This window comes from Conger conger, chromosome 6 (assembly GCF_963514075.1).
Source record: "Conger conger chromosome 6, fConCon1.1, whole genome shotgun sequence".
Classification (NCBI taxonomy): Eukaryota; Metazoa; Chordata; class Actinopteri; order Anguilliformes; family Congridae; genus Conger; species Conger conger.
Window position 1 is genome coordinate 50,348,100 of NC_083765.1, and position 13,188 is coordinate 50,361,287.

Sequence of the window (13,188 nt, forward strand, 5' to 3'; positions counted from 1 at the left end):
AATGCAGCCATCTTACCTTGAACTTAGGGCTTAATTTGATAAATACGCTGGTCTTCTTGTCCCATATTAGGATCAGGCCATTATTGGCCTCAATCACCAGGTAAATCCCCATGGTATGGATGCGATATGGCACCTGTTCTCCCTTACCTCTTTGGATCACCTGATAGTTTCCTTCTGTCAGGATGAGCTCATTTGTCTAAAAGGAGCAGATATGATTTCAGCATTACAAACAGCAGGTTTGCGTGTGATTCTGAGATTGAATCCAAAGGATAAAGCATTTTTCATTTTTTTCATTTTCATTCTACCCTTCTTGGGTACAAAGAGCTTACCAGTAAGTCGAGCTTGGACCCCTAATAAGTACAAACAGATCGCTTACTTCTAGGTCGAGCTTGGACCCCTAATGAGTACAAACAGATCGCTTACTTCTAGGTAGAGCTTGGACCCCTAATAAGTACAAACAGATGGCTTACCCCTAGATAGAGCTTGATAGCTTTGGAACAGGTGGTGCCAGTAGTTCCACAGGGCACATTCTCTGTGACGATTCTGAAGGTGCCACTGCTGACATTATTGCTGGCATTGTTGCTGCAATAGTCCTGCACAGATAGTAATAATAATATTAATAATAATGTACTGCAGAAAAAAGAACAGAATCATGTCCAATGGTTGTATATTTTGTGTACTAATATGTAATTTTTACATATATTTTCAAAAAATATGAAAATACACTTATGCATTTACTGATAAAAGACTTTGCTTTGTATTGTGTGGTCATACTGTATCGCCATTTTAGGAAAACTCTTTGGCATTCCCAATACAAAAATCTTATTTGATGTAAGCTGAAATGACCCCGGGCGTTGATACATATGATATTATGTCTAATGTTCCGGGCTAAGTCCTCAAATCCTACCAATGCTCTGTTGAGCTGAGACTTTCAGGGAGCCAACAACATACCTGAGTGAGAGTGTATTCACAGCTTCCGGTGAAGGTGAACCTCTTCTCATCAAACGTGGTGTAATGCCCATCTCCATAGACCGCGCAAGTACCATGGCACTGGAGTGTCGTACACTGCCACTTTCTCTCCTTGCATGTGCTAAAGAGAGCAGAATAGATTATGAGAATAGGTCAACCAGACTCAACAATGTACGGTATTGCAGTTATGCAGTATGGTCCTGCTGCAGTGGCTCTCCGGAGACCACATCTCAGGAAAACCTCCAGCAGCTCCAGCCTAAAATGAACATCTCCGTCAGTCTAAGGAAACCTCAAATCTCTGCCTGAATTAATGTCACCTACTATTATTAATAACATTTCATGACTAAATAATTTGGGTCAATAAAATGGTGCTTAATTTCAGAAACGGATTAAAACAGGTTGAGACAATTATCACGCCGCACCAATTTAAGCTCACCAATGGCCGCCGGTGTGTATAATGATGTATGCCGATGTGTGTTTTTAATCATTTGACCATGGTGAGCTTACCAGGTGTTGCACTCCACTTTGATGCTATCACCAGGTTTGTATGAAGCTCCATTGTGGACACACGGACAGAGCTCCTCTTTGACACAGCCTCCTTTCCCATCTGCCACCAGGCCAGATGGACAGACACAGCCGGAAAGACACTCGGTGCTGATCTGGGGTGGGAAAAATCATAATTTACACCATACAGTGCTGTGAGTATTTGCTCCCTTCCTGAGTTCCTCTATCATTTCATATTTGTCACACTGAATGGTTTCAGATTGTTTGGCAAAATGTAATATTAGACAAAGGGAACCCAAATAAATAGAAAATACAGAGCCCACAATTGCTCCATCCCTCACTGGTGTCATGAACAAATTCAAGACGCATCGTATTGTTGAATTTTTTGTGCATTGCCAGTCAGTGATGCCAAAAATTCTGGAGCCCACTGCACATGCATTTCAGATGCAATACATGCTTGCGACATGCGGACAAACTAGTAGTAACTCCTTTACAACAGAGGCTAGAAACTGGCAACAATTGAGCCAAGTCAATAAACGTCAGCTAATACTCTGTAGCTACCTATATGTAAAACTGAGCAATTATAAGATCTATTTCTAGCATGAAATAATAATATATTAAATACTAATTTTTAAAATGTGTTTATTCAGGTTCCCTTTGTCTAAAATTCAGTTTTGTCTACAGATCTGAAACCATCCAGTGTGACAATTATGCATTAATAGAGGAAATCAAGAAGGGGGGCAAATACGTTTTCATGGCACTGTATAAAAGAGGTATCAGTTTGAACAGCTATGTGCCAATGTATCACGTGTAAAAACCCTTGAGCTTACACAGGTCATATCCATGGTCAGGCAGCTCTTCTGGCACTCTGCCCCCTTCACCCGAGTCCCGACATCAGAGCAATTAAAGAAGACCATTGGAGCTTTGCAAGCTGGAGCAAGAGGAAATAATTTAATCCATGTCTATCATTAATATTGATCCATGTGATCCATGCATAAATGCTAATGTTAAAACACACCAAGTGCACATTAAAAAGGGAAGCAACACGAAATGGTGTGCAAATACAGTGGCTTAATGACATCTTTCTCAAGTGACAACTATACAGATCAGTGGTCAAGTCATATGGCCAATTGAAAAAGAGGTGTGCCAAAAATCTCAGAAACCACAAGGCCCTGGATCTGAATAATTACAGTATATAAACAAGAGATTTCCGTTTTTGATTTTTAATACATTTACAAAAAGATTCAAAAAACCATGTTTTCACTTTGTCATGGGTTATTTGAGTGTAGATTGAACAGCAAACATGGTAATTTAATCCATTTAAAATTAAATCTACAACACAATACAGTGTGCAGAACGTGAAGGCGTTTGAATACATTCTGAAGGCACTGAATGTGCACAGAAAAGCAATATCAGGGCGGCCTGTAGTGTAGTGGCTAAGGTAAATGACTGGGACCCGCAAGGTCAGTGGTTCGATCTGTCGATCTGTTGCTTTCGATCTCCCTCCCCCTGTCCCTGTCGCTTTGGATAAAAGCATCAGCCAAATGACTTGTAATGTCATTCTGACCGCATAGCAGGTATGACTCACCTGGATGATAATCTGGATGTTTTATGCAGTTCAGTTTCCCCTCCTTGCAGGTGCTGAAATAAGAATGACATACATTATGGCTGTCTTATTTACCCTTTGGTCAACATGTGCCATCTAAACTGAAATAATACCCTTTTATCAATGGGTATTTTTTATACATTTTGGTAGAACACATAGCCCCCCATTTCAGGGCAACATAATATTTGGGACACATGGCTTCAAAAGTGTTCCAGATTCATTGCATGTGTTCAGTCACTTGCTTGGTGCCTTAGTGGAGATGTAAGAGGCCATTCAGTGTGAGTTGTTAGTCTAGGAGAGTGGGTTGCTAGTCCAGACGAGTGAGTTGCCAGCCTAGGAGCGTCAGTAGCCAGGCGCTTACAATGTCTCTCATTCGCCACTGCTGGCTCATCAGTCGCCAATGCCGACTGATCAGTGGCTGTATCATTGGCTGCCTGTGATAAGTAAGCCCTTGGCCTCTCATACGTCTGTTTTTGGCACAAATCAAGCACCATAGGAACATAATTATGAGAATTTCAGCTGAGAATTTCCACATTAACCACATCTGAACTGTTTGATTACTCTAAAATTGTGAAGTACAGAGTCAAATTAAGAAACAATGTTTCCCCAAACTATCGAGGGCACAGTATATCTAATTTCATAAAATTATTGTAAGAAAGAGAAAGGTTATGACATTGCAGTGGTGTATTATGCAGATTGTCATATTAGCCAAGCTGAAACCGAGAATGCTAAACATAGCACAATATTTTGCATAACATTGTGAATAGCATTTTGCTTGAAAACTCACACCATTATCTATCTTAAGGTCCTGAAGGGCCACAGGGTAAAAACAGATACACCGTAAAAAGAACACAACTGCTTGCAGGGTTCAGAACGCTTAACCTAAACAATGAAAGGATTGTAGATGGATTATAGCGGCATTGACGTTTCGACGAGGATAGCTAACAGTCCTACCACATGGCTCCATCTTTGGTCAACACCTCTCCGGGGGTCAACATCAAGCCCTTGTAGAAGCAGGGACAGTTTACAGGCAAAACACATTTGCCGTCTTCATCCAAGAAGGTTCCCTCAGCGCAGGAACAACCGTCCACGGGGTCGAAGGTCGACGAACAGTCCGAGTCTGGATCGCTGTAGCAGCGGCAGGTGCTGTTGTTGTCCCTGATGTTGTAGCTGTACACCATCGTGCTGGGACAGTTTGTGGAGTATTTACCTGTGTGAAGAGGAAGACGAGGAAAGATGCTAAATCACCTCTGGGATCGCCCTGAGCCCCTTTATGGGGTTTTTCGCTTCGTCATTGGGAGTGCACTGACCGCAGCTGGAGGTCCTCCAGCCGTGCAGTTGGACCCCCTTGGCCGCGCAGGCGTGGACGTATGAGGAGATGGCCGCACACATGCAGTCTTCACTCCTCTCACAGTTACAGCTGTCGTACATGCAGTTCTGGGAAGGTATGGTGGAGAGTGTCAGTATATACATACCTGTATCAGTATATACATACCTCCTTGCACATATCAAAACTGTGTATTACAGTTTGATCATTACTTATTAGACGTGTCACTCGATTAGACTCACCGCTTGGTAGATGTCTGGGCTTATTTCAGCATGACACGGGGAAAAAATGCCTTGTGAATCTCCCAGGACAGAGCACCAGTGTTGGGCGTATTTCTCTGCAACAGACATCAAAGGAGAATTTAAAATCTACGTGTTGTGTTTCTTTTGTTTTTTTGTTTATCTCCATGTCCCACCCTGGAAAATCTGCCACACCCACTTTCAAGAGGTTCTCTAACAGAAATGGTCAGAACAGTAACATATTTGTCACATAAGATTCAGTAAGCTGATTAGCTGGGTTGTTCATTTTATACTTTTTCTTCATGGGTGCAAATAATTCTAGACCCGACTCTCATTTTGAATATTTTCCCAGCTGTCTGCACATATTACATCTGCACAAAGTACTCCTGTTCTAGACATTTGAAATTAAAATGTCCGTTGTCACACAGTCAATCCCAATTATGAAAAAACTATAACATACCATTTTTGACACTCAGGCTGCAGGGGTCCTCGTAGCTGCTCTTCACATCAGGACAACTGGCCCTTGACTTCCAGGTGTTGGCAAAAGCGGCTGCTGTTCCCTCCACCACCCCACTAATGGCTCTGAAGTCATCAGCTTGGATGTTGTTGAAGTTCCCGCACAGGCCTTGATGAGTAAGCAAGGTTAAACAATGAACGACAACCGTATGACTTCTCAAATGTGTAAACATGGATAAAATACAATTTAAGGTATGGGGTCTCATGCAGTGAAATCAGTGTTGATATGAGTAAATGATGCAGTGAAATCAGTGTTGATACGAGTAAAATTGACCCATACAGGTTCTGATTCTGTAATTCAGGTTGAATATGAGATATGATGTCATATACAAGATGTGAGATGTGATGTATGAACGTCAGTTGCAGATGCAGTGTAGGATTAATATGTGAGGTAATTGTTGACTGTAGTGCTGATGCAGGATTGGCAGCGTCCTGGTGCTGGTGGAACGTACCACACGTTTTCCTCTGGAAGACAAAGCCTGCAGTGATGTACACCTGCATAATGGGTGTGAGCTGGACCTCCAGCTCAAGCCCAAAAAATGTCTTGATAATGATATAAAAAGTTGATGGTTTGAAAATGTTCGCCCCTCCTGTGAAATTCAAAGAGCCGCATTAGAGAGATGGAATAATTGATTCACTAATGTATTTATTAGCATGGAGAAAAGCACACACATTTTTTTATTCTTTTTTTATGCCTGCAGCTGCTCCATTTTGCACAGACATGTGGAGTCAGAGGAGGACCATTCATGTGCAGATGGGGGGGGGGGGGGGGGCATTACACCAGCTGAAGCCCCCCCAGGGGCATGCTTTTTTGGGCATCCCTGAACTGAAGACTGTATATATTTACTCCAGTTCAATTTCCATCTTAAACAGGTAATAATGGACCATTTCACAGTATTCTGTGAGAGCAAAAAGGCTTACCAGTGGATGCAGGCAGCTGAGTATATTTTCCATCGACATAGACATGTCCATTTGCCTGGATATTGATCACCTGTGGATGCAAATCGACTATGCGCTGTAGTATGTCACCTTTCAGTTACACCATGCTTTACAAGGTTCAGAGCTTACTGTCTGGATGTGGGAACTGAATGCCTCATCACCAAGAGGATGAGGTGATATGTCCTGCCTTACAGGTATAAACAGTATGCTACATTAACCCCCATATGTGCTGAACATTTTTGTACTTTTTTTATAGCCCCAGATAATTCATTTCAGGTCCAAAAACCAAGTCAAGGTCATAACTGGTTCAGTAAAAAAAGAAATCCTAGGCCAGAATGGCGTAATTCTCAACATAGCCTCTAATAATGTTTGGAGAGATATTTCGAAGGCATCTTACGGTGGAGTCTTCAGAAAGGGCCACGGTGACGTGTTTCAGACAGGTCTCAGTGTCTGTTGGTCCGCACTTAACGATGTCACCCAATACCGTGAATAGAGTTCCGTTGCATTCCTATGGGGTAAAAACAGCATCAGATTTTTCAAATGGTGATGGAACACTGGCACTTGCTGATACAGTGGCAAAGAACACAAATAGGCAAATAATTTGTGAAATGGACTAAAATATTTATATTCCATATGCCACGTATTTCCATTGCAACATACAAGTATTCCGAACTATTCGGAATAATTTTCTTGTCTTGTCTTTTCTCATGTTTTGTACGGTAAATAACTAGGATAAAGGAGTCAAGAGGTGTAGGTACACCTGTACACCAACTTGTTAGCTACTGAAAAGTTCTTACTGAAAGCTGGCTTGCCATTTTACTCTTTTTTTTTTCTTTTTTTTTCAATTGCTTACAAGCATTATTTGATACCAAGTTTACTTTTTCGAAACTCACACAACCTCAACAGCACTCTTTGTGGACCAAACTGTGAATGTGCTTTTCATTGCTTTGACAAGAAATCCAATCAATGAACTTTTTTTTTATCTCACTCACTATTTCCACAGCCCAAATTGCACACATTATTTCAAAACTGATAGACCTATACATGTTCAAAAATGTATAGGCCAAAATTCAAGTTTATGAGCAGACTGTCTGCTGTAGAGGCAATCGCATTGAATGCAACCCAAAACCACTGTACAAAATTCTGTGGCACTGTTAAGGGCACGTACCTTAGAAAGGACATAAGTGCAGTCACCGTGGAATGTGTAGGTTTTCCCGTCATAGGTGGTGACATGTGAACCCCCCTCCACAGAACAGGTTCCTGGACAGTCCTCCTCATTACAACTCCACTGGCCTCCAGAACACGTACTGCATTGTAAAATTCACATACTTAACAGAAATTAAATGATGTTTGCGATAAACATATTATCTTATTATTTATAACAAAGATTATATATTCAAGATTATAACTATTTATTAGAATAAATTCAATTTTTTTTTTTCTATTTCTTTGACTTGAGTTACGGGGCGTTGCAAACCACAGACCCCAGAACCACAGACCCCAGGGGCACAGACCGGATGCCTCCAAGATGCAACAGATCAGAATAAAAACGGATTACATAAAAAATGCAATGACATACTTACCATTAATTTAAAACAGGATATGTTCCAAAAATGACCTCAAAATTCCTCAAAAAGGGACATTTTCCCAGAACTTTAAAACCCTAATTTATTTTTGCATAGTAAAACAAGTCATAAGCCTTTTTTAATAAGCTAATTTATGCTTCGGTGACAAAGTGTCATGTGACAGTCAGGGGATATTTTGCAGTTACTGTTCAGCGACAGTGCACACTGTTACTATAGCAACCAGACGGCAAGCCCAGCAGAGGTTTGTTTACATTCCCCAAAAAAGCCATGTCAGACAGAACTATGAAATAGGAGGAGGACATTTTAGTTTTGTTGAGAGAAATAAGAGAGAAGGGGGCGTTTTGTAGGCCGAGAGGTGATGATGTTTCTCCTCAAACACATCTATTTCGCTAGCTAGCTATATAAAACATCTTATTTCCTCAAACAAATTGTGGTGAATTAGCATCATCCCCTTCATTTCAGTCAGCCAATCACAGCTGCATAACACACAAACTCATCGCTGACCCTAGAAAGAGTCAGCTCGACATAAAAACTGTCGAATTTGCATAATTCTTGTCCGCGGACAAGTTGCACGACTTTTTGTCGCCAAAGCATGAATTAGCCTTTCGGCAGTAAAGTTTACCAAATGTTTACCATAGCTTACCATACTTTGCAGCTGCTTGTGTAAGATTCTCCAAGTGAGTATGCCTTTCCATTGTGCATGCAGGAGCACTCATGGACTGGAATGCAGCTATTCTGTTTGATGTCATCAAGAACAGTACCTTTGCGCCAAAGAAATATCACAATCACAACTCTTATTACAATTGTTATGAATATTTTGTATATTCACGGGTCTGTTTTACATTCTTTCCTTTGTGTCATACCTATGTGTTGCACATAGCTCCATGCACAGTAAATAGTGATTGAGATACTCTATAATACTCTGGTGTTTCAGTAAGAACAATGATATCCGGTCTATGTTACCAGGTGGGCAGAAGCAGCCGTGGCTGCAGTGCTCTTCACACAGGTAACTTCGCTCTGGGTTAGAACAGGTGTCTGCACAGGGGACTCCACACTCCTGGTATTCCATGTTGAACGGGCACGACTTGGCTAAACCGAAAAGGAAGATGTCAGACGGCTTCTGAGCAGCAACATTTGAAATATTCTCATTTGATACGCATACTTGACAATAAATAAAAAATGACATTCAAAACACATTCAATTTGTATACATTCTATGGAATATACACGTTAGAACGTGTTCGTACGGTTATGAATAATTGGGTAAAATGAACTACTTGAAGCTAGAATGTTTGTTTGTGTAATGTCAGTTGAATGTAAGGACACATACAGCAGAACTGGACTGTCCTCCATTGCTGGGGCCTGCCCCCAGCATGCACACACTGACGGGAATACTCTGAAATGGTGTCACACAAGTAGGAAGCGCTGCTCCGGTTATCGCGGTGGCACAAATCTATGACACACGCCTCGACAAACGGCTCCATGGCCAGCAGGTCTTTACAGCTGCTGAACGCCGGGCTGGAGAACAGCTGCTCACACACCGGTGTCTGCAGTGGGACAGCAAAGGAGACAGGGGAGCAACACAAATACACTTCAGTTCTGGAAAGCATATGAACGTCTGGGATAAAGAACTGCAAATACCGAATAAATTTGTGCATAGAAGATCATGAGAGTGAAGAATAAATACCATATTTGTGCATTTCATATCAGGGCTCAATATCTGCTCACTGCAGTTTTCTGTGGGGTCATCCATCTTCCAGGCATCTCCATACTCAATAGGAGTGATTTTCTCATCTTCAGAAAAATATAAAAGGGAAAATTACATAAATCTGATGGATTCTCTGCAACTGGAAATGTTTTTGTACTGGTACCAAGGACTCACCGTTCTTATAGAACTCTCCATAGACACCGTTAAAGTCACCACAGAGCCCACAGGTCTGGTTTCTATATTTGTTGTCCATCTCCACCTATTGAATAACATACAATATTTAATATTAGGTGACCTTGAGTGTCTAGAAAGGCACCACTTCAAATAAAATGTATTATTATTATTATTATTATTATTATTATTATTATTAAAGCAGCTGAACAGAGTAAAATACTGTAGCTATAGTGTATAGTAGGCCATAGAATTAAGCATTTCAATACAGAAAACTTCAATACAGTCTTTGAAAATAAACAGAAATCCTGCCACAAGAAAATATTCCCTTGCATTGTTTTTCCATCTTGGACAAGATGTGGTATAACGCAACTTAACAGCCATATACACAAACAATTTCGTGTTTTATTTGGTGCTTCTGTCTCGGTAGTTTCCACAGTGACTACTTGTTGATCACACAACCACCACCAGGTGGCAAACGTGAGCTGAAACGTCTCTTTCCGGAAGTAAATACGACACGATCAAAAGCAGTGAAATTGAACTACAAATGAGACATGGTAGGTTTGATTGTAAACAGTTTGTGTACAATTTAAACAAATAAAAACGTCCAATGTTACAATTGCAAAGTATGTGGTGCGGCACAATTGTAACAATGAAAAATAACTGCATAAATCGTTAATATCTACATTATTTGCTAGGACAAAACAAAACAAAACAAAACAAACAAACAAAAAAACAATAGATTTTAAACCAATTAGAAATACCATTTGTGTGATTGTGAAGCAAAACACTTTTGTTAATCGAAAGTTTAAGTTTTATTCTAATATTTTTATTCTTATATCATTTTTTTAATGCAAGTCACTTAAAAAAAAAAAACCTTTTAACTCGTATTACACTGATGGATTTGGGGCTCTCCTAAAGCAAATTTCAGGCAGCACATGAATTTAGAACGTTGAAATATTGAACGATTATACGAAAATAATCACCACCTAGCCCCCACTCAGAATCAAGGATTCACCCAGACCATGGTATAACTATCAAGTTTAACTCATCTGAACCTACTAAGAAAATAATATAAACCCATGGCAAGCTGTTTTTGCATGATGTATGACTATTTGGCAAGCTGGTTCATGGTAACATTGCTTTCAGCTATTCATTGACAATTGTCAAATGTCACAATGAATCAGAGGTATGGCACCACTGTCATAGTGAGCCTTCTATGGTGGATGTTATGACAGTTGTATCATAACACAAACCAAAGATTGTCTCATAACAATAACATGTCATAGTTTATGAAAGGATATGACACTGTCATTTCCATGCCATGACAAACACTGTCGAATAAAGTGTTACCATAATTTATTAATTAACAGACAATTTATTAATGAAAAAAGTTATTTTGGTTTTAACTGTTGTTTACCTTTAACTTCTTGAATTGTCCAGATAGTTACATTATATTTTTAGGAATTTAGCTCTTATCCAGAGTGACAAGAAAGTTTCTTTTTTTTAATAGCGTCCAAGAATCAAGTTGAGCAGTTGTGTAAATGGAGCCTATGATTAACGTTATCTTTAAAGGATAATACGATGAGTCTCGTACCATAAATGAATCATCTCCATCCAGTATGGCAACAAGTCCCAGCTTGGCAGTGATCTTAAGATAAGAGGGGGTCTTCTCAATGAGAACTCCAGACTGGCTGTACGGCGGGGTGATACTGGAAGAAAGCAAAGGTCATACACTTAGGTAAGATGGGGAGAGCTAATTTAGACCTGCAACAAGCTCTACTTAAGAGAATATGTGGGATTAACAGTCTTTTCTGCAATTACACTGCATCTCAATTTGTTTCCCTCAAGACAATGGCATACAAGTTCTCATTGCTATATATGATTTCGGAAATAATGCAACCCTGATCTTGGACTGCAAGAGACGGTTTTCCTTCAATCAATATCCTACCTCCATAATGTATTATTTACATTATTTAATGCTTAATGATAGATAGAGATAGATAGATAGATAGATAGATAGATAGATAGATAGATAGATACTTTATTCATCCCGAGGGAAATTTTTAGGATAACGACATCTCTGGCATTCCAGAACTGGGGTACCCACCAGTGGCTTAGAAACCTAATAACTCACATCTCGCCACTGACATTAACAGAATATTTCATGATTCATACCCTAATAACTCACATCTCGCCATTGACATGAAACATAATCTTGAATGATTCATACCCTAATCTCTTTAATAGTCTTTAATGATAACTCAAATCTCGCCATTACCAGTAAGAGTCTTTAATGATAACTCACATCTCACCATTGACATTAACAGAGTCTTTAATGATAACTCAAATCTCACCATTGACATTAACAGAGTCTTTAAAGATAACTCAAATCTCGCCATTACCAGTAACAGAGTCTTTAATGATAACTCAAATCTCGCCATTACCAGGAACAGAGTCTTTAATCATAACTCACATCTCTCCATTGACAGTAACAGAGTCTTTAATGATAACTCAAATCTCGCCATTACCAGGAACAGAGTCTTTAATGATAACTCACATCTCTCCATTGACAGTAATAGAGTCTTTAATGATAACTCACATCTCTCCATTGACAGTAACAGAGTCTTTAATGATAACTCACATCTCTCCATTGACAGTAACAGAGTCCTTGGAGAGCTCCACAACAGTCCCGTCCAGCTTCATCGTGATCCCGCTGATGACGGGGAGGCCGTCCTCCTCCTGCCTCCTGATCTGGATGTTGAAATCCTCGTAGCTGCTCTTGCATAGGGAGGTGAAGATGAAGTTGCAGGAGGTGGGGAGTTGGAAAAAATCACCGTCAAAGGTCTTGAAGTGGTAATTTCCCCATGTGCTGCAGACCTGGCCGTTATGGGAAGAGCTCATTCCTGGGCCGAAAAGGACAGAAAAGACCCGTCAATTGACAGTGAAGCATTTTGTGATGAAACAAGCTGTATGTTTTTTTTTGTGTGCCCTTACATCAGTGTAAGTTAGAAATTGGCTAAATTACAAATTGTTAAAGGTCACATATTGTGTTTCAATTTAGGTGCTGATATCCATAAGAAGACGTTTATGTGAGTTCTACCTGGCTGTTTTAATGAATTTGTATTTAAGGGCCCTATTTTCCAGAATCAACTTTGCATGGTCAGATGTGCAGTCTATCCATAATTTGTGCCAGAGTAGCCCCTGAGCCATAATTTAGGGGGTATTTCTGATTTGTCAAACGGGGGACTGACAGAGACCTTGATTGAGACCATCCGTTTCCGTAGAATACTCAGACAATGACACATCAGTAGAAACGGAAGGGACTGGAGTAACAGATTGAAGAGGTTTCATTATCAGAATGCGAGATGTAGGATTTTAGCATATTTATATGACAAACACGAGACTTGTCCTCGCAAGGGTCTTCACAACGTAATCAGCTTTGTCGCGGTGTCATAGGCGCCAGGGAACTTTGTGAGTAGTGGTGAACCAGGGACAGGGAGTAACACCAGAACCTTATCACCAGTTTTAAAAGAGCGCTGTACAGATTTCTGATCATACTTAGACTTGGCATGATCACAGACAACATGCAAGCGTTCATGGAACGAAGTGACATAATCATGC

At 40.2% G+C, this 13,188-nt stretch overlaps 1 protein-coding gene across 1 annotated transcript in view; it reads right to left on the reverse strand.

Moving 5' to 3' along the window:
* The window catches only part of LOC133131583 (mucin-5AC-like), a 38,773-nt gene extending 26,305 nt beyond the window's left edge, over positions 1-12,468 (reverse strand). The window contains exons 1-21 of the mRNA XM_061246956.1: positions 12,209-12,468; positions 11,162-11,276; positions 9,568-9,652; positions 9,373-9,479; positions 9,016-9,232; positions 8,650-8,775; positions 8,330-8,447; positions 7,269-7,407; positions 6,498-6,608; positions 6,083-6,152; positions 5,614-5,751; positions 5,106-5,270; positions 4,649-4,743; positions 4,390-4,516; positions 4,034-4,289; positions 3,409-3,412; positions 2,292-2,435; positions 1,477-1,616; positions 952-1,090; positions 471-593; positions 17-196 (exon numbers count right to left, since the gene is read on the reverse strand). Of these exons, the coding sequence (XP_061102940.1) occupies positions 17-196; positions 471-593; positions 952-1,090; positions 1,477-1,616; positions 2,292-2,435; positions 3,409-3,412; positions 4,034-4,289; positions 4,390-4,516; positions 4,649-4,743; positions 5,106-5,270; positions 5,614-5,751; positions 6,083-6,152; positions 6,498-6,608; positions 7,269-7,407; positions 8,330-8,447; positions 8,650-8,775; positions 9,016-9,232; positions 9,373-9,479; positions 9,568-9,652; positions 11,162-11,276; positions 12,209-12,468 (2,859 nt within the window). The remainder of the gene's footprint in view (positions 1-16; positions 197-470; positions 594-951; positions 1,091-1,476; positions 1,617-2,291; positions 2,436-3,408; positions 3,413-4,033; positions 4,290-4,389; positions 4,517-4,648; positions 4,744-5,105; positions 5,271-5,613; positions 5,752-6,082; positions 6,153-6,497; positions 6,609-7,268; positions 7,408-8,329; positions 8,448-8,649; positions 8,776-9,015; positions 9,233-9,372; positions 9,480-9,567; positions 9,653-11,161; positions 11,277-12,208) is intronic.
* Between the last annotated feature and the right edge of the window lie 720 nt (positions 12,469-13,188).